Source organism: Ictidomys tridecemlineatus, chromosome 3 (genome assembly GCF_052094955.1).
Source record: "Ictidomys tridecemlineatus isolate mIctTri1 chromosome 3, mIctTri1.hap1, whole genome shotgun sequence".
Lineage (NCBI taxonomy): Eukaryota > Metazoa > Chordata > Mammalia > Rodentia > Sciuridae > Ictidomys > Ictidomys tridecemlineatus.
This window is the reverse complement of record NC_135479.1, coordinates 123,962,125-123,986,564: the sequence shown is the minus strand read 5'-3', so window position 1 is coordinate 123,986,564 and position 24,440 is coordinate 123,962,125. Positions and strand designations below refer to the sequence as shown.

At 37.1% G+C, this 24,440-nt stretch overlaps 1 protein-coding gene across 6 annotated transcripts in view; it reads left to right on the top strand.

Moving 5' to 3' along the window:
• The first annotated feature begins 18,949 nt into the window (after nucleotides 1-18,949).
• The window catches only part of Pex5l (peroxisomal biogenesis factor 5 like), a 213,848-nt gene continuing 208,357 nt past the window's right edge, over nucleotides 18,950-24,440 (top strand). For 4 of the 6 annotated variants that reach the window (XM_021729811.3, XM_078043700.1, XM_040270118.2 and 1 more), the window contains exon 1: nucleotides 18,950-19,422. In XM_021729811.3, coding sequence (XP_021585486.1) covers nucleotides 19,402-19,422 — 21 coding nt within the window. In that variant the 5' untranslated portion in view covers nucleotides 18,950-19,401. The remainder of the gene's footprint in view (nucleotides 19,423-24,440) is intronic. The other 2 variants (XM_021729812.3, XM_040270123.2) reach the window with 1 other exon arrangement.

Genomic DNA, 24,440 nt, shown 5'->3' with positions numbered 1-24,440 from the left:
GGAAGCAATTTTTTGCAATTACCACAAAGAGGAAGGTTGCCAGGTTTAGCAGTGTTATGTCCCAGACTTACATGCTGTTTTGCATCTGGAAATTCTAATTTTTTTCTTTTATTTTTCCCTTTTTTTTGTTTGATGGTTTTTGTTTGTTTTTAAATCCAGCAACTATAATACAGGGCCATTAATTTAATTTGGTGATGAGTATTTTATTGAAGTTTTTAATAACTCCCCTTTTATTTAAAAAATATTTAAACCATCTTAAAGCAAAAGACATAAAGTAGGTTAGTAAATTAGAAATAGAAAACCAGAAATAAATAAAATCTATAATTAATGAAATTGAGCTTTAAGTTTTGCTCTAAGCTTTCTGAAACCGTGCAAACAAGACATGATAAATTGCACAGGTCTCAGGATTTAAAAAGATCATTCCTTAGAGAGAAAATGGTAGTATTAACATAAAGAGGAAATGTGCTGTTATGGACCATATTTCTAATAAGTAAACTTGGATTTGAGTCCCTGAGCAAGTCACAATAGCACTCTGAATCTTAGTTCAAAATGCATCTATAAAACAGGATTATTATTGTCTGTTCTAGTTATCTACCTATTGCCATGTAACAAATTACCCCATAAACTAGCAGCTTAAAACAGCAATCATTTTATTATCGCTCAGCATTCTGTGGGTCAGGAAATGAGGCAGTTCTGAGTTGGTAATATCTCTTCTCCATGCAGCATTGACTGAGGCCATTCTGTAGTATTCAACTCAAGGAGGAACTTTTCTGCAGGTTCAAGATGCTGCCATTCACTCTTCTGTATCTTAGCAGGGTTGCTGTTTCTCTAACTTAATGTTCTTTCCTCTACACACCCCTTTACCCGGGGCATGTCTTAACAGGTCGTATGGAAAGCCAGGCTCAGCTGGAACTGTGGTCCAAGTAACAATGTGTAATCTTCACAGCATGGTAGTCTCCGAAGCTTGGACTTCCAACATGGCAAAAAGATTGTTATCGGAGACACAAATCTACCTACTCCATATCATACTGGTTAAAACAGTGACAAATCTGACCCAAAATCAAGAGATGAGGACACAGAACCCATCTCCCCATGGGAGAAAATTTAAAAATTATATGACCATCTCCTATGGTCTAAATGTTTGTGTCTCAACAAAATTCATAGGTAGAAATCCTAACCACCAAGGTGATCCTGTTAGGAAGTGGGACCTTTAGGGAGAAAATTAGGTACACAGTAGTGGGATACTACCCTTACAGAATAGGCCCACAGGAGCTTGTTTGATCCTTTGGGATGTAAAGACATAATAGGAAGTCACCATCTATAAATATATATATATATTGCAATTACCACAAAGAGGAAGGTAGCCAGGTTTAGCAATATATATATATATATATATATATATATATATATATACACATACATATGAATATGTATATATATATATATGCATACATACACACACATATATGTTTGGCACATATATGTTTTGCATATGTATGTGTATATATATACATATATATGTATATATATATACATATATATATGTATGCCATTTATATATCAGTTTATACCATTTCTACAGCAGCCCAAATGGACCACTTTAATCTGACACTCTGATTGTTCACCAATCCATGAGAAGACGGAATAAGATGATATATACAAAACACAGATAATATAAATATCACAATAGGACCTAGGGTGACAGTGCTATCAGAGTTTCCCCTAACTACCCTCCCTTCCTAATCCCTGCTGAAGACAATCCTTTAAGCCAGGGAAGGGTAAAAATGTTTTATGTAAGTCAGATAAGCATCTGATTATCCTTACCAATACCCGTTGGGGGAAAAATGCATTAATTCTAAATGTTAAAAGCAACTGACAGGTAGATACTGATTTTCAGCTTTCAGGATACTGAATCCTGCTACAGACCATCAAAACCAAATAACTATTTTGATTTTCTCAATAAGTGACCAAAGTGGTCAAGAACTATTAATGGTAGTTCCTAAGACTGAGGGAAAAAAAAACAAACCTCAATTACTTTGGGGAGAAAATACTGTAACTAAAAAAGAAATGTAAGGGCTAGGAATGTAGCTAAGTGGTAGAATTCTTGGTAAGAGTTCTTACCTAGAGGCCTGAGACCCTGGGTCTAATCACAGTACCAAAAATAAATCGATATATAGATAGATAATATCTGGTTCTTAAGAAAAAAAGGGGTTTTTTTGTTTATTTGTTTGTTTTGTTTATTTGGGTTTGTTTTGTTTTGTTGTTTTTTGCAATGCTGGAAATGTTAGATAAATGCTCTACTTATGAGCCCAAAGAAATAATTTTCTTAACAAGAAGGCTAGTGCTTTTTTAACTAACAAAAGAAAACTTCAAAACTCCACATAATGAGCTGTGTCTAAAGAATATACACCCAGGACTGATTCCCTACCACTATATTTCTCCCAGAACATCAGGCATGCTGTTCCTAACTTCATTCAACAGTAGCACAAAGATTTGAGAAGAACCACAAGATCCTCCCATTGCTCTTGGTCCCAAAATAGTTCTGTTATCACCATAGAGTCATTAGCAGAAAATATGGCATTTAGTCTCTTCTGCTAACATAGAACTTCAATGCAGGAAAGGACTTTAGTCTTCATTCTGAGCCAAGAAAAAAAAGATACTCAGATAATTTTAAGTGATCTGTGAAAGCTCACTAAACTTTGAGTATTATAATCTGATCAAAACACTTCTACATCTGTATCATATTTAGTAGGCCATAAATCTCTTCTGCACATTTTTGCCATTTGATCCTCATAACCTCTTATGAAGTTCTAGCAGACAAAGCACCTGGGGACTGGACAAGGTTTCTTTCCATTACATACCTACACAACGTTTGGGCCCTGGGGAAATGGAACATGGGACAGCTTGGCTTTGCAGAATTGGAGAGTGGTACAGTGATGAGTTGGTCCATGACCCAGAGAGGCTGGGTACATCAGACGAGTAAGGAAAAGGAGAAAGGTGAAGACTAGGGAAGTAACCCCAGGGAAAAACAAATATTTTCCAAATTTTCTCAGGGGTTAATCTGAATAGCTTCTTCCTTTTCCACAAATCCTTTTAATGGCCTTAAAGAATACCTGGCCTCCTGTGAGCATTTCTACAAGATCGCTTACCCAAACACAGACTCTTCAGCCTTTTTTCCTTTTCTTCAACTGCTTTTGCTGAACTGTCAATAAATTCCCAAGTGTTTGAGCTCAGCAATTATGAGAATTTCCATATCTGCTTCTCTCAGCATGCAAGAAGGCAATCTCTTTCCAATCCAAGGAACTTGGTTAGCAAATGTTAAGAAATAGCAGAAGCCACCAATTTCTCTGACCCCTTTTACTTACTAAAATACATACTCACACATATACAATATGGTTTTTGTTTGTTTTTGCAGTAGGAGGTATTTGCCCCCAAACTTCTCAGAAGTTATTTCCAGACTTATTATATCAATACCTGATGAACACATCACCACACATATAGAAAGAGCTTTTGAATACACAGAGGTGAAAATGAACATCATATAGATGCTCAAGGACTGCTATAGCCAGGGAGCCTGAGAGTATCTTTATATCTGTCAACAGTATCCAGAGACCCTGAGTGGTCTTTCTTCAACGAATCCAGCAGTTGAATTCCTAAACTAAATAGTTTAGGGTTATTCTGTAGCATCTAAATTCTAGATAAAGAAGAAAGAATATTAATTAATTTGGGTATATTTTAAAGTTACAGACTATTATTCAATAATTTTTAAAAATCCAACAATAATAAGGCATAGCCAAGGATAATGATTGATCTTAATGGGAGAAAAAAGAAGAAAACAAGATTTTCATGTGTCTCAGTGCTATGGAAATATATACCACAAGATTGGTATGGACAGTAACATTAATCCCGAGAGATATCTCAGATTCTGTCAGGAAGATATTTCTCAAAATTAAAATATTTATTATTTTTATTATAAAATGATTTCATAATTTTGCCTTCGAGTATCAAAAAAAAAAAAAACAACTTTTAAGTAGACCTGGAGGATTCATTCCCCTTTATCCTTTTTCCATCCCTGTAATATATATTTCCTACAATCCCAATCCCTAGAAATAGCTATACAAGCTTCTGAGTTTTTATGCACATTTTGAATAATACATTCATACTTTATAAATATTCTAAAATGTGTTTTAAAACATCATATATTCACCTATAATAAGAATCATCATCAAATTATTTCTAATCATTTATAATGATTACCTCCAAATTCATTTCCTGAGGTCCACTTAACCAAGAACCTGTTGAGTCTGGGGGATTTCCAAAAGTTTTGTTTCAAAGAATGCTTCCGTGGACATTCTTGATCTTAGGTCATGATATGCTTTAATGAGCCTACTCTTAAGGTAAACTTCTTACAATAACATCTAGGGTGCCCTTTATATGTAATATATTTTTCTAGATCCTCATTTTTAAAATTGTAACATTGAGTATTCCCATTAAGAACCTATGAACATTCCCAGGAAGATCTTGGTGTTCTCAGTGGCTACTTATAGGGAAGAAAAGATTGTCTCTGGCATTCAATATCTACTGAGAAAGTAATGATCCCTCCAGAAGCCAAAGAATAATGGATAAGACACCATGAGAGCAAAAGGATGGTTTGAAACCCTAATAGCTTTCTTTGAATCTGGTGCCATTTAAGACACTTGGCTGTTTGAGTAGCGTGAGTTCCCATGTCTTCACTGAAGGCTATAAAGCCTCCCCTCCTTCTGCCAAAAGCTACTTGATGGAGTTAATTTGGGTTATTTTCTTTCTACCTTCCAGGCAGAAAGCACTTAGAACACAATACACTATATGAAACACTGGGCAGGGAGTTATAATACATGTTTTGTTGGTACCAGTTGTTCACCAAACAGCCTGTGAAGTACATAGAGGGAAAACTGATCTGTCAGGGAAAATCACAGATCAGGCCAGGCATGGACAAAGCTATTTAAAGTCAGGCAAGCATAACAGTTGTAACTACTAGATGTGGTTAGAAGTGACATGAGGCAGAAATACTAATTTATATCAGCAGAAGTCAAAATTGGGTGAGAAAATTAGAAGAATGCACTTCAAAGCAAGAAGAACAAGAGGTCATATGGAAGAAAATGCTTCACAGAAGTAGTCTAGGTCCTATATACCTTCCTAGATCAACACAGACCAGGTTGAAGGTCTTCTGAATTGCCAATGATTCAACAAACATCTGAACACATTCACACATGCACATGCATACAAATATACACATAGGTCTGTGTGTGAATATAAGTACATATGTATACATACATGTGTGTGTCAAAATATAGCAATAATCAGATAAAGCCTGTTCTCACAGACCTATATGTCAGTAAGAGAACACAGAAAAATAATCAAAGAATAACACATTGAAGCCAAGTGATAACAATTGATATGAAAAGAATTAAAGCAGAATAAAGGGCACAGAGTAATTTAGGATATAGTGTTATGCTCCAATTTGGGACTCCCAAAAGATAACCAGAGACCAAGATGGATGTAAGCAGCAAAGAGGTGATTATTGGGAGCTAGCAACTGGTGACGCTGAGAGGCACCGAGCCCAGGGTTTACAGCAATTTTATACTCTTTGGGGAAGGCAGGGACTTCACATATATTATAGCATCTCTTAGCAAATCATCACACATGGCGGGAAAATCAAAAAACAACTCTAAAACATGATTAGCACATTCACTGGCGGGAACAAGTTGGGTAAGGGTGATTGGTTAGTAAAAAAGGGAGATTTGTTTGAACTGATTGGTTTAAACCACGAGGGAGTACATGCTGAGCTACATGGTTTCCCAACATATTATCAGCCACCATAAACTTCTGGGAGGGTCATCTGGCATCCCAGGTATTTTCCCTGTCTCATGCTGATGGTGGTTGCTAGTGGGTTGCTATGGGTCCCCACTTAGCCTGACTAAGTCAGGGACACCTGGCTCCACAGATCTCTCCTGGTATTTGTAGATAAACGACTCAGCAAGGTGGGTATGTGCCTAGGAGTGCTCTGTGGGTCTTTCTAAGAACAAGGGTGCGCCCCCTTCCTTGGACAGGCTTTGCTCTGAGGTAGAAGCTGGTTTTTCAATAGGAATAAAGGATATAGATTAATTTAAATAGAATGATTACAAAAATATATTTGATAATTACTTTTAAGCAAAGACTTAAAGGACAGGACGTGAGAAGGTGAGCCATGAGGTTATTTGGAGGAAGAGGCCTCTGGGGTACAAATTCCGAGGTTGGTGCGTGTTGGAGTGTCAAACAAGGAGTCAAGGAGGGCAGTGTCTGGAGCAAACTGAACAAAGGGGAATTATAGATGATAAGGCCTGAGGGGTTACCTGGGACGTATCATGGAGTGTTCCAGGCCTAAGGACTTATGTTTTACTTTGAATAAGTTGGAAGGATTTGAGCAGAATGGTGTTTTGTTTTTAAGATCATTTCTGGCTTTTATGGAGAAAAGCTATGGGGGGAGGGGGAGAACAGGAAGAGCAGTTTTGAGGTTTTTGCAAATCAAGGTGGGAGATGCAGACCAGAGGGGTAGATGCTCAGGTGAAGCATCTGCCAAATTCAAAGGTGAAGCTGACAAATCTGCCCATGGATTGGATTGGGTCATAAGAGAGAAGAGTCAAGGATGATTTGAATATTTTGGCTTGGACAACTGGAAGAAGGGGATTGTCATTTTCAAAGGGGAAAAGCTAAGACAAGAGCACATTTAGAGAGAAGTGGGAAGCAAGAGTTTGATTAGGGGCGGGAGATGTTTGTTGGGTTTGAAATGTTTATTAGATATCTAAGTGGAAATATCAAGTAAGCAATTGGAAATATGAGTCTGGAGTTCAGGGGCAAGAATATGGCTGGAGATAAAAATGGTGAGTCATCAATGTGGAGAAGCCAGGGAACTGGATGAGCTCATCCTGAGAGTGATGGAAGGTAAAGACTGGCACAAGGATTGAGTGAGCTCCAGGGCACCAGTCCAGGAGTAAGAGGAGGGCAGAGATAAGAGGAAAACAAAAGAGAATCCACAGGCAAAAATGAAGGAATGTTTTCAGAAGGAGGGAGTGACAATCTGTACCAAAAGCTGCCAATGGGTTAAATAAGGTGGGGGCTACAAATTGACCATTGCATTTGATGACATGAAGGTCATTATCAGCCTTGACAGTTTTGGTCTTTCAAGATTAAAAAAAAAAAAAAGAACAGAATAGCTTAGATTTCTCAAATCTCTCAAGGAGTTTAGCTATAAAGGATCAAAGAAAAGGATTGGTAGAGGACAATGAGGAGACAAGAGAGTGAATTGCTATTTTAAGGTGGTAGACACCAAACATGCTTTTAAGTCAATGAATTGAGCCAGTAGAGAGGGAACAAATTACATGAGACAGACAGGTAAAGTGCAGACTTGAAGTTCTTAAGCTGACAAGAGAGGACAAGACCCAATTCACCAGTGAAAGAGTTGGCCTCAGGAGAAGAAAGTCTGCCTTTGAAACAGGAAAAAAACAGTCAAGCCTTTAGACTCAGCTACAAATACCTGAATGGATATGATGATCAAGGGTGGGGAACTATCTCCTAGGTTTATCCTATTTACCTACTGAATTTAAAAGTGAAGTAATCAGTTGAGAGTGATGGGAGGAGCAGAAATATGAGAATTAATAGTGAAACAATGATTGACTAAGGAAATGTAGCAGAATGTATTGGGCAACCCCAGTGACCTCCTTGAGATTTGTGGCCCTGAACCTTTTTTCTTCCCCCAGTGCTAGGGATTGAACCCAGGGCCTTGTACTTGAATTTCAGATAAGGCCAGCAATGTCTTGCAGGAATGAAAAGAGTAGAGGGTGGATTTAACTGGAGCTGGCTTTTTTTTTCCACGTGCCTGTGACAGAGGGAATGAGGAGCAAGGGAGTTGAAGATGTACTCCTCCTCACCATAATTATAATCACAACTCTCATAATTTATTCATCATCTATGATGACACTAAGGACTAGGACACCATGCTTAGCACTTTACAGAATTTATCTGTAATCTTTGCAACAAGTCCTAATGATAGCTCGGGACATGATCTGGCTCATCAGTGGAAGGGCTGTGCTCAGGACTGTGCAACAAGAGAAGTAAATCATTTCGACTCGGAAACAAATAGCGGAATGAATGTATCCGTAAGTGATGGGGGAAGAGAAGACCCATCTAACATGGTATTCTCCAAGGAAAACAGGAGAATGTGCAGTTGGAAAAAGCAATGTCTAATCCCCAGCTATTTTACTATTTCAATATCTTAAACCCCATTCTGTTAACCTCATGCCTTTGGTAAGGTTTCGTGAAAAAAAACCCAGCCTATTATAAGTTTGAAAGATTTAGAATGGGACCTCTATCCACAGCTGGAACAAAGTGCTGTGCTAACTGCTCCAGAAGCCTGAAGAAACTTACAAGAAGTGAAGAAACCCCAAAACGCCATCTAGATGAAGAGGAGACATGGATGTATTCCCTGGGGACTCTCAGATCAAGGACATAAGTAACCTGCCAACCGAGGAAGATAAGGAAACCCACTGTCACCATAGGAGGGGAGCTCCAGAGGACTAGGGGTGGTGGAATTACACAAATGACACAAAGTCTCTTACAACACAGTCTGAGCAGTACTTGCAATTCTTTACATGCAATGTAAATACAAGAAATCTATCCCTTGTAATTTGTCACTTAGATTTTTGTGGTCCTACCCTATGGTTCACAGATCCATTTAAAAGACACATAGTGACATGGAATGCCTCAAATGCAAAGAGAAAGAGAGAATATGTTGCTAAGCAGTTATTCACAACTCTTTTCTCAGAATCCATGTCAAGTAATCTAGGTTTCAACCATGATGAATTTATATAAAGCTTATTACTTCCCATATCTTCCATAAAGATAAGGCACAATCTCTTCCTTCCCCACTAAACTTATTGAAATTGAATTCTGTGGCCCTTATTGGTCTCTTTTCTTTTTTCTACTTTCTTTTTTCATTGGCAAAGTTTCAGAGCATACCTCTTTCCATAAAATTTGGAAAATATGGAAATACAGTGTAAAATTCAACATAAACTCAGTGTCATAGCAAAACACTGATGACATTCCTGAGCATTTAATTCCAGACCAAGAATTTAAGAATGTACATATACACACACATGCACATATGCACACTTGCTCACAAGCGTCTCTCATTATCTTCACTACCTGGATGTTTTCTGCTTCTCAAAAAATGCTGGGTAGCAGATTTTCAGTTAACTGGAACCTATATTTCATTACTCAAAATACAAAGATAAAATATATTCTCAGACCATCAAAATCCTCCCAATAACTTCCTCAAATATCATTAAATTAATTCTCCAACATCAATGTAACAAGCTACCAAGAATTTCTGCATAGTACAGAGCATATAAAACACCAATTACTTAATTATTAAACTCTTAATGAACTCATTAGTATGCATGTTTGCATACAGTACAAATGGAGACTGTACATTAGCAAATCCAAATTACATTTTCCTTCCACACCACAGGAAATACACACCATAATGCAACAATAAACTAATGAATCAGAAAATAAAAATAACATCTGAACTGAGACTGGGCTGATAGACCCCTCAGGTGTTTAACAGAAGAAATCTCTGGTGTCCTTGAAAGTATAGACCTAGACTATAAGGGAAAGGGTGAGGAAGACAACAGCAAAATGCACCACAGTTTAGACTCTTACCAAGAACAGGGGCCTGCAGCACTCCATGTATCCTCTTGCCAGGAGTCAGGGAGATTTAAGAATTTTCCTTAGCAAGTAATTTGCAAATTCCTCATACTCTTTTGACCCTTACTGTACGAATATTCACTGTCATCACTTGTGAAAAAAATGATCAAAAATTGGTTAACTAGTTTTCTATTCAAATTCATTGTCAAAATGGTAATTTTTAAAAAGCAAAGCATTTGACATATTTTGCATCTGCATGTACATATACACATAAAGCCCACATACATTCATACACATATTGCCATGCATTTTGTAAACAGAAATCACTTTTTCATTAATATTTGCTAATATGTTTTCCATGCCATCAGTTTCCAAGTCATTAATCTTAATGATGAATGGTGTTCTATTATACCCAAATTAATAAATTATTACTTTCTTACTTGTTCATTTGTTTCCAATTGTCTATTATGATAAAAATGTTTTTTAGGCAAATCTTAGTGAAAATTTGTGATTATCTTAGAATTCTTAAAAGTAGAACTACTGAGTCACTGGATGTAAACATTTATGATTCTCTTGTCTCATTTTGCCAAATCATCCTTCAGAAAAATCATACTATGTAAATATCCCCTGCAATATAGGAGAGGGTTTATACCAACTACTTCCTCCAAAATACGCATTTTTAAAAAAAATAAGAAAGAAACAACTTTGACAGCTTGGTGACAATGATGTTCCTGTGTTTAAATAGCATTTCTTTTACTATTTCCATTTGATTTGTTGATCACTCATATTTATTGAACATTTATATTTCCTTACTTTATGAATTTTCTGTTCATGTTTTGCCCATATTCCTTGTTTGTCTTTTAAAATTTTATTCAGAAAACATTTTCATATTAAGTATGATTTCCCAATCTCTTTAATTTACACCATGAGCATTCTTTTCTTCTCAAAGTCTTAAGGAATTCCAAAGTTTGAGCTATATTCTCATTTACCCAAATGAATTGGATCCCTTTAGGAGTATTTGCTGGTATAAAACAAGCCTCATCTATTTACAGCAGAGAATCTATGAAATTTTCCCCCACCCACTTCAAAAGCTTTCCTCCTTCACACTGTGTGGGAGATGCACATTTTCAGCACTCTTCTAGGTCTCCCTAGACCCATCTTGATTTTCAGGCAGGTCTAACAGACTGGTCAGGTGGTTCCTGCAGTCCTCTCCTAGAAGCACTCAGGCTCTGAGATTCCAGATCTTTCAAGCTGGGCAAAGAGAGTTGACCAGACCTGAGGCCTGGATCAAGTTAGTCCCTTAACTATTGTTCAGGCCTCACTCTGTTCTGTAAAATAAAGAGCAAGATCCAGATGATTTCCAACATTTCTTTCAGCTCTACCCTTCTAAGCTCTCTGATATAGTTAATATTGCATGTGCCGGCAAATCACTTTTCATTGAAGGGCGTAAAACAGTTCATTGGATTTGAATGCTGAATTCTTTATTCTGCTGTCTTTGTCTTGAGTAATATCACTATGTTTCCATGTATTTATTCACTGAAAATTGACTTTAGAAAACTCAATATATTTCATTAAAGACATTTATTCATTCAACAAACATTTAATAAGCACTCATAGTGTGCCAGGCACGGTACTTAGCCCTGAGGAAACAGTGGTGTATGAGAAGAGCTGTTGCTTGCTAGGACATCCTAGTGAAGTAGGATGATTTGTAAATAAACAACTACATTCATGCAAGATGATACTGATGACGAGTGCATAAAATCACTCTGCAATCACTAACAAACCATGCAGAGTAATGAAAACTTCACAGTGCAGCTGACACTTGAGCCAAGGCCAGAAGCAAACATATGGATTGCCTAGCATGGGAAGGAGTTGCAAGTGGAGGGATTCATAAGCAGAAGGCTGAAGGTGTGACCCAGCCTGGCACACTGGGGGACTGCAGGCCTGGGTTATACTTGGGGACTTGTCAGACAAGAAGCTTGGAAAAAAACAGTGAAGAGCTTTGACTTGTCTCAAAAAAGATATAGATGTGTTGTTAATAGAGGAGATTTGGTTTATTTTAAACATTTTTATATGTAAATAATTTATACTTATTTTTGAATATTGAATCTCATTACATTATAGAGAATAAATTACAAAGAAGGGAGATGAGAGGATGAAAATGTTAGGCCTTTACAAATAGTCCAGAAGAAATATTATGAGTCTAAACTTAGGTACAATGGACATTTATTAAAATCACATACAATATTATAATGATTTGCTTTTTGTAGAATTAAAAGAAAAATAGAATGTACTATCCATCTGCAAAACTGTCATGGGCTGTCATAGACATCAAGATTATTTTGTTTAAAAAAGTTATAATTTTACAAGCATTTACTCATAGGCATTATTTATAACAACACAATATTCTTTTAAAAATAGCCTGAAGATTTCATTTCCCCCATGTTACTATCTGTTAAAACTGTAGGTAAATTGGAATAGTGTATTCTAAAAGAAAAAGAATTATCCAGAATTTGAAATCATAACTTTCAATCTCTTTTAAGATTATATCACCTCTGCAATTGTTTCAGGGCTGCTTATGGCTCACTCTGACATGAACTTTTTTAAGAATCAAATCCTCTGTCTCTGAGTAGCAAGGCCAAGATCATTTTCATTGATATAAGTTAGAGATCTGATTCTGTAAGCATTCCTAAAATGAGTTTCTTCTAATCTTTACACAGATAGCTTTCTCTAACTATCCACCCACTGCATTTTCTCCCTCAGGGTAATAATTCATCCAAAAATTATTCAGATATAAGCATTTTGTGATATCAACTGAATTTTCTGTGCTAGTAATAGTACATTTTGAGCTAATTATAACTCCCAAGTCCTTTATTCAATCAAAGACATGTTTCCCATCAGAAAACACTTCAAGAATAAAGTATTGGTCCTTATATTCTTTTGAAAAATATGGGGGTTCATCCACAAGAGTGATAAGCTTTTCTTTCAACTTTAACATTCCATGATTATCTATAAAATCAACAACAGTTTCATTCATATTTTATTTTAAGAAATTATATCTGAAATTTGTCTGTGGAGTAAATTGTTTTTTAATTATTTTATTTTCAAAATTTCCAAAATAATTTGTATTCTTCAATAATTATTAAGAATTTTCTACATATAACATGTAATTTAAGAAAAAAAATTGTTTCCACTATCTTGAATAATAGGGGGGAAAAATCAGAAATTTCAAAACCATTAAGAGAATATCATATTATAAGGATGTTTCCAGCAAAGGGTGGGCATGAGGGTTAATTGAAGAGTCAAGAAAGCATTCATGAAAGAAATGGAATTTGAGGCCAAATTTGAAAAATGAATCAGCTTTCATTCAAAAGGAGTGGAGAGAATGTGTCCATTTCAAGGAACAGAAAGTACAGGTGTACAACTTGGGCTAGTGTTGGGGGATACTACAAAAGCAGAGCTAAATGCAAAAGTTAGAAAATACAAAGAGCCAAGAAAAAGACAGGGATCAGTTAATGAAAGGCCACTGTATTTGTAAGTATTCTTTTGGTTGTGACAGAACATCCAACTTCACCAGAAAATAGAATATACCTCTGAAATAACTGAAAGGCTACCTTAGGTTTACTTGAGGTGTGGTTTTATTTAATGGCAAAAATTCCATAGCCCAAAAACTACTCAGACTCTTTCTCCCCCAGGTTGGTTTCTTTTTCAGGTTGGTAAATCTAGACACTGGCAGCTTCAAAGTTTGTACCATTAGAGACCAATCCATTGAACAATCACTATGCTCCCAAACAGTCCTGGAGCCGAGTCCCTGTGCCCTGGTTGACTCACTCAGGCCATATGCCCAAACCTACTGTGACCAATGGGGATTGAAGGCACTGGTTGATTCAACTTGGCCTTACGTCCCAACCCCAAAACTTAGAAGAACAAAGATGCCAGAAAGGACAAGAGGTAGTTTTGCAAGCAATGAGGCTCCCTCCCCTTAGAAAAATGTGAGTCTTGGCAGCAAACTAGACTCCATAACTATGAATAAGAGGCTAACGATTTGGATGTTAATAGGCAATAGGAAGTCATTAAAAGTTCTTGAACTGGATAACTGCATGATTAATGCTGGCCTTTATGAAACTCATCTATCTGCAATGCATATGATACATTGGAGCAGGAGGTGGACGGAAGTGATAGAACTAGCGTTGAGATTGGTGAGAGGTATAGGGAATCTAAACAGATTGCTGGACAGTGGTCAGAATAAAAAGGAAGAGTCAAAAGCAAGAAACATTTTTGTTTGTGAATATTTTCTCACCAGGACCAAGAAACTTTGGAAAGTACATTTAATATTAAAAGCAATATTGGGTTGTTGAAGGAACATTGCCATAAAGAATGAACAAATGCTAATGATTTCAATGTAATTTCTTAAATGGGTTTAATAGGAGGTCTGACTATAAAGCGCCCAGCTTGTTTGCTCATTTGGAAGAACATTGCTGCCATCTCCCAGTCACCAGGGCCCATGGACTTTTCCTCATTCATAACTCCCCTGGCAGCGTAGGGTCTGCTGTGTGGGCTTTCCACTTTCCTCCCAGATCCAGTGCCCTGAACACCAGCAAATCCCATTCAGTGTGTCAAAGAGACAGAAAGGGCAAGTGGGCAAACTTTAACGAAATGTTCCTTCCTTTAACAGAACAATAAAAACCAATTAGTCATTTTAATTTGGGTCTATAGTTATTTTGACTTTTGTTCTCTCCCACACCATCTTTCAGCAGCAGGGTTTGAATTGTAAAGATTATAAAAGAATGGCTGAATCACCAAAAGACTATTTATTATCCTTGATTTTTTTTTACCAGAACACTAATTTCATCATTTTCAAAGATTTAATCCTTCATTTTCAATACCCATTTAATATGCAGGAGGATTCACTTGTAACAAGCAAAAGTTAATTGGATCAATACAAAATAGATTCTACTGCTACCTTTTAACTCCTAATTTTATTATAGTTACTAAAATTTCAGTGGTATTAGCACATTTATTGCTGTTAGAAAGCAGGCGTGCTATAATATAATGTCAAGCCCACTGACCACTCAAAATACAGGGGCATTATTTTAAAAAATGGAGAGATATATATGATATGCTTTTCTCTACGTACATGTGCCATTATTGCAAAAGACAAGAGCCAGTTTTGGCACAACTTTACAGGAACAAATCTTTGAAGTTTTATGGTGCATATGAGGCACTTGGGGATCATCTTGAAATGCAAATTTCAATTCAGTATGTCAGGAATGGGATTCAAGTCTACATTTCTAACAAATTCCCAGGAGGCACCCACACTGCTCCTCCACAGACCACACTTGAGTAACAAGGGTCTTTGAATTTAATTACAAAATGAGAAAAAAAGTTTGGCACTTAAGATCTGGTCTTAAAGCGTATCTAATCTAGCTTGCAAAATAACAGCAAAGTAAAAGGAGCGAGATATGGGTTTATCTACCTCAGAAACAAGGCATCCCTTAATGAATCTCTCCACATTTAGCTTTGCTATCATGGTCCAGTCATTTTAAGTCAGATGCTGCACATGGTAACATTACTGCCGGTGAGATATATCCCTTTGTGTAGGCTTAGTTAGGATGATTCATTAGTAACTCTATCTTCCAAGTACATATGTAGACATTATTATGATAGATGCAATTGTTGGAGTTTGGTACACAGTACAAATTCATCTTCTGAGTTGTTTTTACATAATTCTAATATTAATATGAAAACTAGAAAATCCTATGAAAGGTAAAATAAAGTAGTTAGATGTTTGGCAGAAATTTCCATTTTTATTCAGATATTCCTGGCATCAAAGTAGATAATAGCTGTTGTCACTTGTCTTTGTTCCCCCAAAAAATCACACTCTTTCCTAACTCTGGTATCTGGTTACTTTGCCTTCTGTTAGTTTACCATAATGATTCCCTGAAGAGAACAGAGATTATGCTGAGATGTTTCTCTAGGATTACTGCAGTCACAGAATAATAAAAGCTCTAAACTTTTTTCTTTAAGATCTCTTAAAGGGCTGGGGTTGTGGCTCAGTGGTAGAGCGCTTGCCTAGCATGTGTGAGGCACTAGTTTGATCCCCAACACCACATTAAAAAAACTAAATAAACAGAAAAAAGGTGTTGTGTCCATCTACAACTAAAAATAATTTTTAAAAAAGAGATCTCTTAAAAACAACCAAATTTGCAAAAAATGAATTACTACAAATATATTATGACTCAGTTTTTTGTTATATGTATATTGCACAAATGTTTAGGGTTCATCAGAAAATAGTTCACACCTGCCCTTTTTTCCCCTGTTATATCTACTTGAATATGAAAAGTGTCTTTTTGTACCAAAACATCAAATTACTTGAGCTAATATACTAGATTTGGACAAACATTTAGTCTATCCAAATAGGATATACATAAAAAGCTAGATGGTTCTGTGAATCAATAGTATTCTAAGATATTGACACTTGAACTGATAATCAACCAAGTGACTTTGCCTACAAAGCTCATGTTTATAGGAATTGAAGGACATTTTCACCATAGAGAGGATTAAAGTTTAAACTTGAGGAGGGTGGTGTTAACGTTGGACATTAGATGCAAACTCTTAAATAAGAGTAATTGTGGAATCTCTGTATATGTTTTTAAAGAAGTCTAAACAGATTGACCTTTCTGATATGGTAAATGTCTTTGTATCAGGAAGCTGAAGTGTAGGTTCGTTGGCCCCTTGTACAGCACTCCCACATACTAAGGTGTCAATAAATATGAATGAACCAATGAATGGATTTTCCAATTAATGAATGGAAAGCTTTTAGAGAGAAGCAGCTCTAACACCAAAATCCAACTTGATGTATACAGTCATAGTCTAGGAAAATAAACTTGAGCTTAGACAATCAGAAACCACCAAGTATGGACTTTCTATTGTAATGATCCAAATAAGGGCACTGCTACACTTTAACCAAATAATTTCTTTTCTGTGCTACCACATTCACCCATAAAAGCCTTCCTTTCAACTATTGCTGGAAATGTCCCCAATTGCCCAATTCATGAATAGCTGATTGCTCAAATAAACTCTTCAAAATTTTAATGTGCCTCAGTTTATCTTTTAAAATAATGAATGACTTGACTATAGAGAAGAAATACTTCACAGAGGCAATCTTCCATCCCTGAGATTTTACGGATGTAGGGAGCAACTAAATGAGTTACTTGGGTTTAAAAAGAAGGTATACTAAGTTTAATCTTCAACTCTAGGTAGTTGCCAGGCTAATTCAGATGCTTTTATGATCATTGGCTTCTTGAATCTACTGTTAGATAATAATTAATATATAATAGATTAGAAAGCTTTTACTTCACTGTTACTTCAAATATTTCTAGCACTTTGAAATCAAAACGTCAGAATTTCCCCAAGATGTTTAGACCAACAAGCCAGTATAAAAAATTATCCTCTTTTAAATTTGTAGCACTTGAAGTTTCTGGAAATCAGCACTCATCTTTTCTGGACTGGAAAAAAATCTATTTACATATTCATGTGTATAGTTGCTTATAATTTACCACCCTTTGCATATATTCAGTCCTCAGCAGCCCTGTTAGGCAGATATCTGCCTTATTTCAAAAATGAGAAAGGAGGGAGTTTACACATTCACCCCAGAGAGTAGTGACATTGTGAGATGGAACAAGCATTTCTACCTGCTGAATTCTAGTTCCTGTTTCTGTCCTATAAAACAAGAACTGTATTGTCCTTTATAATTTACAACATTTGTGAACACGATCAATCTTTGGGATAAAACAGTGAGTTTATTATGCAGAGGATAGTCACGAAAAAGCTGAAATCCGATGAAACAAAATTGTCCAAGGTTAACTATTGGTAGAGTCTAATAGAAATGCATGCCTCCTGCCTACAAGTCTTGGTCCACTTGCTTTGTTGTTTTAGGACCTCAGATGCATTGAATTAATCACTTTTTGGTTCATTTCCCATTCTCTTCACTGGTCCATGCATGGTTCTGTTTTATTTAGTTACATAATTATTTTTTTAAAGGGTACTAAGTGTCCTGTGAATCACCAACATGAAAGCTAAGATGTTGACAATTAACCTTCATGTAAAATATTTCTTCATCCCTTGCCCCTGCCTTCCCTAACCTGGCATCATCAAAAATTTGAATACTATATCAGTTGTTTTCCTGCTTTCTTTTTCATGTAGTCACATGAATACATGTGACTATATGAATACATATTTATATACCTAGGGAGTTTATAGTTTCATGTTTTTAGCTTTGTGAAAATTATATCATGCCATAGGTAGTATTTTAGGGACTGTATTTTGCTGTCCATAATTTGGGAGGCATATTGTAGGATTGGAGATCCTTCTGCTAACCAAACTAATCTCAGTTCACACACACAGTTCATACATCAGCTCTTTGTATACATGTGTGCACCTATAAACATTCAACGTATAAATTACATCAAACTCTCCAGTCTCTTCGACTTAATATTTAAATGCACTCCACCTACTATATGGTAAAACTCATTCAACAGATATTTATTGAGTGCCTACGATGTGCCAAGGGATTCATCAGTGCCAAAACGGTTCAGTCTTTTCTTTCTCCATTCCCCTCCCCCAAATACTGATCTCATAGAAATAACATTGTATAGGATAGACAATAAATAAAAAATAAAAATATAGAGGATTGGGGGGTGATTTTAAGTTCTTGGGAGTAAAAACCAAGTGTGTAAGGCCCTTGAATACTGGGGTTTGGCATTTTAAATAGAATGCTCAGCTATGAACTGGAGGTGGGACGGAAGAATTCTTATTCAGAGAGTGATATGAAGGTAACTTGCCAGAGAGCTGAATCAGAACCAAGTAAACTCTTCGGAACCTCCTCACGTTAAACCTATTGTGTCTGCAGGATTCGGGATCAGACGATAAGTATGTCCCCCGCAGAGAGATAATTCATTTTCTCCCACGTTTCTTCCAGCTGGTGGTCCCCTCCATTAAGAATCGCCCTCGAAGCCCAGGCCACACCTGAACTCCATGCGCCAAGCGCTTAACACTAGCGGGACCAAAGCTGGCGCGCACTTTGCTGGGCCCCCGCGCGCGCACCCCTGAGCACGCGCGCGGGAGAGCGCGCACCGCTCAGGGCCGCCCTCGGGCCGCTCCCGGCCCCACCGCGAACGCGCGCGCGTGCCGAGCCCGCGGCTCTCGCCAGGGACGCGGCCGGGAGGGCGGCGCGCGCCCCGCTCGGCGGCTGCGGCGGTGGCTGGTGTGGGCGCTCACGTCAGGGCTGGGAGGAGGAGGGGGTTCGCGGGGAAGAGAGTGAGAGACATGAGGCAGCCTAGCAGGAAGCGAGAAAGAGTTCGGTGGAGGAGTGAGTTTTAGAGGCGCCCGGCAAGTAGGACCTGTGCCTGCTGAAGAGCGTGGCCGACTGGGCTCCTCGCCTCCTCCGCGCTCGGCTGTGTCCGCTTTCAGCACCCCGAGTGGAGAACAGTTCCCGGCAGCCCGCAGCTCTGTCAAGGGGCCGCCGGCAAGCCAGGGTACCTGGAGCCTTCGAGGGGGGTCAGAGGGATCCTCTGAGAACCCAGTGTGCACTCCACCGTCTCCCCTATTTGGTGTGCAAGTAAACACGGGGGGAAAGCATCCGGCGGCCTCAGGGAGCCCTGAAGAAGCCGAAGCAGAATGTACCAGGGACACATGCAGGTAAGATATTTCCATGCTGCGGGAAAGAAACCTTGGAGCTAATTTAAGAGCAAGGTGGTTCACCAAGTTACTATGGTTAAGTACTGCCTTCACACAACTCAACAAGTGAAGTGGTGCAACATGACCATGGCATTTCCTTCGGGTGCTGTCAGTAGAATTAGACAGTTTTCTGATGGTGGGATAGGGGAGGAAAGACCTCGGAACTTCGATTGGGGAAGTTTGTTTTCTGTGCATTCCCTGAGCCTGTTCCTTTAAACAGGATCAAGGAATCCAAACAGAGGAAACCCTGGAGATGACCGTGTTTCCGTTGTAATCCTATTGATGCATCTCGGCATGTATGTCAACTGAAGGGCAAACAATAATAGGAAAGACAAAGCTTTTTCTTTGTCCATCTGCAAAGGTTTCTTGAGAGTTAGAACACTTTACCACTTTCGCATGATTTTTTTAAATGCTATTTTTAAAAAATGCTTTATGCTATATTTTCCCCCTTCAGACCATGGGATGTTATCACCTATCCCATTAGTCACAGGATGATTTGAGAGAATGAATTTCTAGCATGTGTCCAAGAGGCTCTAATGTTTTTCAGGGGAGGTGCTTCTCCTGCTTGTTATTAATGCTCATCTGAGCTGAAGCGCTGCTTCTTTCAGATGCAAGCACTCTACTCTTTTGGGCAAGATTACTTTAACCTTGACTCCAGTTCTCATTCACACAATTGCTTCCTCCTTATAAAGGCAGATGTATGCTCTGGGAGAAAAATGAAATACTAACTCAGCTTCCTCAAGTATGAACTGAGCTCTTTTTGTTGTCCCTGAATGCTTTAGTCATCAGGTTTGATGTTTGGGTTTCTTTTCCACTCAAAAGATGTTCAAATATAATCATCATATGAAATGCCTTCATCCTGGTGTGCAGCCTGTGAATACCTAGGATGCTGCTTCTGTGTCTTTTAGAGCCAATTGGAAATAGATAAATAAATATGTTCTTGCATTCGTGACTTAATGTTACTCTATATTCGATTTCTAGGTCTTGGGAAATTCTTTTGAACTATAATTTACTTTTATGTAGTGCACAGTATGGTATCATATTCCTAAGTTTGGTAAGAATTCTGAATCAGCACTACCAGAATTCCAAAAGCATTTCTCATAGTACTGACATTCTGTTTTGAAAATTAATGAAATTATATCATATTTAATGGACAATAATTAGTGACTGGAATATATTTATAACTATATGGTAAATGTGCTCTACATGTTTCTTATAAGTGCTGTACCAATTGGAAAGTTCAGGATCAAAGACGCTTTCAACTGATGACTGCTGAAAAATTTAACAAAGGATTATTACTCCAATTTTATGCTTCATTTTCACCCAAGAATGATACTTAAATTTTTATTTATTATCTATTTATTCGTCCTAAACAGCTTCTTCATGAGGATAAAGTAGGAAAGTTTTAATAAACAGTCTATTCTAGAAAATTGCTCATCCACAGAAAGTTCATAGTTGACAACTTAGTGCAATTTATAAAAACTTTCCACAATACTTTTTGTTTGAAAAAAATATGTTATTGTGAATGAAGAATCAAAGCAACACTCTGGTAATTTCATGCCCCCCTCCCCCCCCAAACAATTACAACTCGGTTTTCTGAATAGTTCAAGGGAGGGTGTTGTTGAAACTTGAATTGTGTAGAACAATTATCTGAGGGTTGAATTTCAATTTGAGAGAATAGACAAAATAAAATTCTGCATATGCTCCCAACTTGATGTTCCTTGCTTGTGCACTGCTGTAACAGCAAATGGCTGGCAGTAAAACTCCCAAATCTTTTCTGCCAAGCCTAACTGGAAAATGGAACTAAATAAAGAATGTCATCAATATATTTGCCAAAATTTCAAAGCTCAATACTTTTTCCCTCTTTACTATTGGCCACTAGTGTTAAACTTAAAATTTCCAAGGCTGTAATAGGTATGCTTAGTAAGTATTCAATGATATGATCTGAATTGGAATTCTTCTCACCCAAAAAAAAAACACCCATTACAACCCAAATTTGGTGAACTTTTGTTTACATGTTAAACACCAAATCTCTTTCTCAAAGAATATTATTTAGCCAGTAGATGAAATTTCCACTGTGTTGGTATATTCAGATTAGATAAAGAATGGCTCCTTCTCAGAGATAGCATTATTCTGTGTGTACCTGACTCTGAACACAGATGAGAAGAAACAGTCCAAACACTCCAATTATGTGTTAAAATCTGAACACACATTTGGTGAAGTAGACTAAGGATGAGCAAAATTTCCTAACATTTCTTCCAACTTTGGAGTTATTTCCAACACTGGTGTTACTTGGCTGATACCTTAAAACAGGAGTGAAATAGAAAATGTTTGCAATCATTTGCCATGCCTTCTAATTCTCTTTTTTGTACCCAAGTTTATTCAAAATAAAGCACTTTGGGAGTGGGAGGAGGTGTTCCTATGAAGCCCTTAAAATAGTCTAATTTAAAACTCCTGTGGTACCTTTGTTTTTGCAACTTAATGATTTTGCACATTAAGGTCCACTCATTGTGATACACAGAGCTAATACATCTAGTTTGTGGTAGAACCTAAATTCATTTTAGAAGCCAGAGGCTTAAAAAAAGCAAACATTTGGTTTGTTCTGATAGTTCATGAGAAGATAAAAATTGGCATCTATTGCAAATAGATAGTGCATAAAATGGTAGCATATATTTCTTGGTTTCATGGTAAATGCCACAAGTATATTTCTTAGTTATGGGGCCCTAGAGCTATGTTGTTTTCCAACCATCTTGCCAGTTTTCTCCCAGGGGAATTAATCACCCCAGCAACTTAAGCAAAGGTGGTTTCTTTAGTGCCTGTTTAGGTTGCTTCTTTTCCCTTTGACCAAGGAAGCCAGTGATGATTAAACATACTTTAGCATTTATTCTGACAAACAGTTTTATTACTCATAGATGACTTATGGTCTTAAGCCCAACAATACCTCTGAGTGCTCAGTGCTAAGTTGTTTATTTGTATGTGTTCATTTGAGTTAACACTGCCAATTAGAGCAAAGTTGTTACCTGTCTCTGAATATTTCATTAATCAAACTTGATTTTTTTCTGGGGTAGTATAAATATAGAGCAATATCATTTCAATTTTGAACTAAGTTTTTTTTATTGTTAATGAAGCATCCACAGTAATTTCTGTTTTGCCATAAAAGAAAGTTATTTCAGAAGGCGATCAAAAAAATCTATTTGTGATTTTAACTGATCTTTATCATAGGCATGGAAAACAGATTTTTTTTTCTTATTCAGGCCATATGAGGAATCAGTACACTCCTTCTAGCTTCACAAGATATCTAAGCCAAAAATTTTTAAATGATAAAAAAGTATAAGGTTATTAACAGCTTTAAAAGGGGTTTGTGCTTGTTTTTATTCATGACTTAAACTTTTTCTTAAAATCTTCACCAAGGGGAACAGCTTAGGTAATATACATTATGTTTACACATTAGATTTGGCCACTGGAGAGTCATTTAGACTCACTGAAAATGATGCACATAAGAAGTAAGGCCAAGGTAAGATTGTTGGATGCTGCTTTTAACTTCTTTAAAAACAGCTTTTCATGGTAGAGACTCACAGCAAAACTAAAGCTGATGGTATTTATCCTAAGTACTTCCACCTCTTCAACAGATACATGCCTCCTCCCCACATGACACCCTTTTCTATCCTATGTCATTTATTAACCCTTTACCAAGGTGTCAATTGTCAATTAATACCAATATATTGCACACGCATACCCACACAACACAGTGATATTTGCATTTTTAGAGGAGAATCTTTGTGATTACTTTGGAATGGGGCAGGGTGTGATGTTTTCAGGCAAATGAACAATGCTGGAATTGATTATGTCGTTCGTGCTGGGTGCCCCCCCCCCAGCTCAAAGGGTACCTGCCCCCCCTCTTCACAAGTCTTCCCACAAGTAATGATGAGCACTAGTACAATGAATTTATTGTCAGGAACATTAACTAGGACTCTATTGAAAGGAATGCATGTACAGTTACGCTGAAGCTCAAAATTACGACAAAAACTCCAGCAAGATCCTGAAGGTGCCTTTCTACATAGTCAGTCACAAGCAAGTCATGTGTGGTACAGGCATAATGTGGAGCCCTTAACATTTAAAAAATACAATCGTTATGGCCTGATATTACAGGATGTTTGATTATCCAGAAAATCTCATTCCCCAGTGACACTCGTCAACAGTTTACATTATATACTCACTCTCAGAAACATAATATGGACTTTATAAGTTTATTTATGGTTTACAAATATACTAAAAATGTGTGCTTGAAAGTAAAAATTCTAGTATATAAATATTTTGACTATAGAATATTTTTTAAAGACTGAAAAAAAAGAGGTTCAAACAGAACTTGTTAATTTTGAAATCCTGAATCTCTAGTATTACCACTGCCAGCCCTGGAAACATTAAGATGTGATGCACTATGTAGTCAAAACATCTGGCAGGCTGGGTTTTTTTTTTTTTCTTGCTTTTTATTGAGATCACATGTTTTCAACACTGGCATCAGCTAGAGCTGTTTAAAGGTTTTATATTTTAGTTAAATTCTTAATACGTTTTTAGAATAACCAGTGTACAGGTGAGGGTCAACCTATCTACCTTTTCCTTAATAAGAGGCCTAAGTACAATCTGAATCTCTGGAACCTCTAAAAAAAAAATGACGTAATTTCAAATAGGCTGATAGAGAAAACGGGTTGCCAAGTTTCTAAAATATTTAGCACCTCTTTATAATTCTGGATTTGCAAAAGACAAAATCATCTTGTATGTAAACTACAAATCAAAGACCCGGGTAACTTGAACCGTGGATTCTATCTCTCACAGTGACTCTTTTCTTCACTCTCACCTCACCTGCTTCTACCACACCTCACCTATTATGTACCCTTTCATAAGGATAGCAAATGGTAGCTTTCCTTTCATAGTCTATTGAGATTATATTATAGCCTATATATTATATACTATAGAGTACA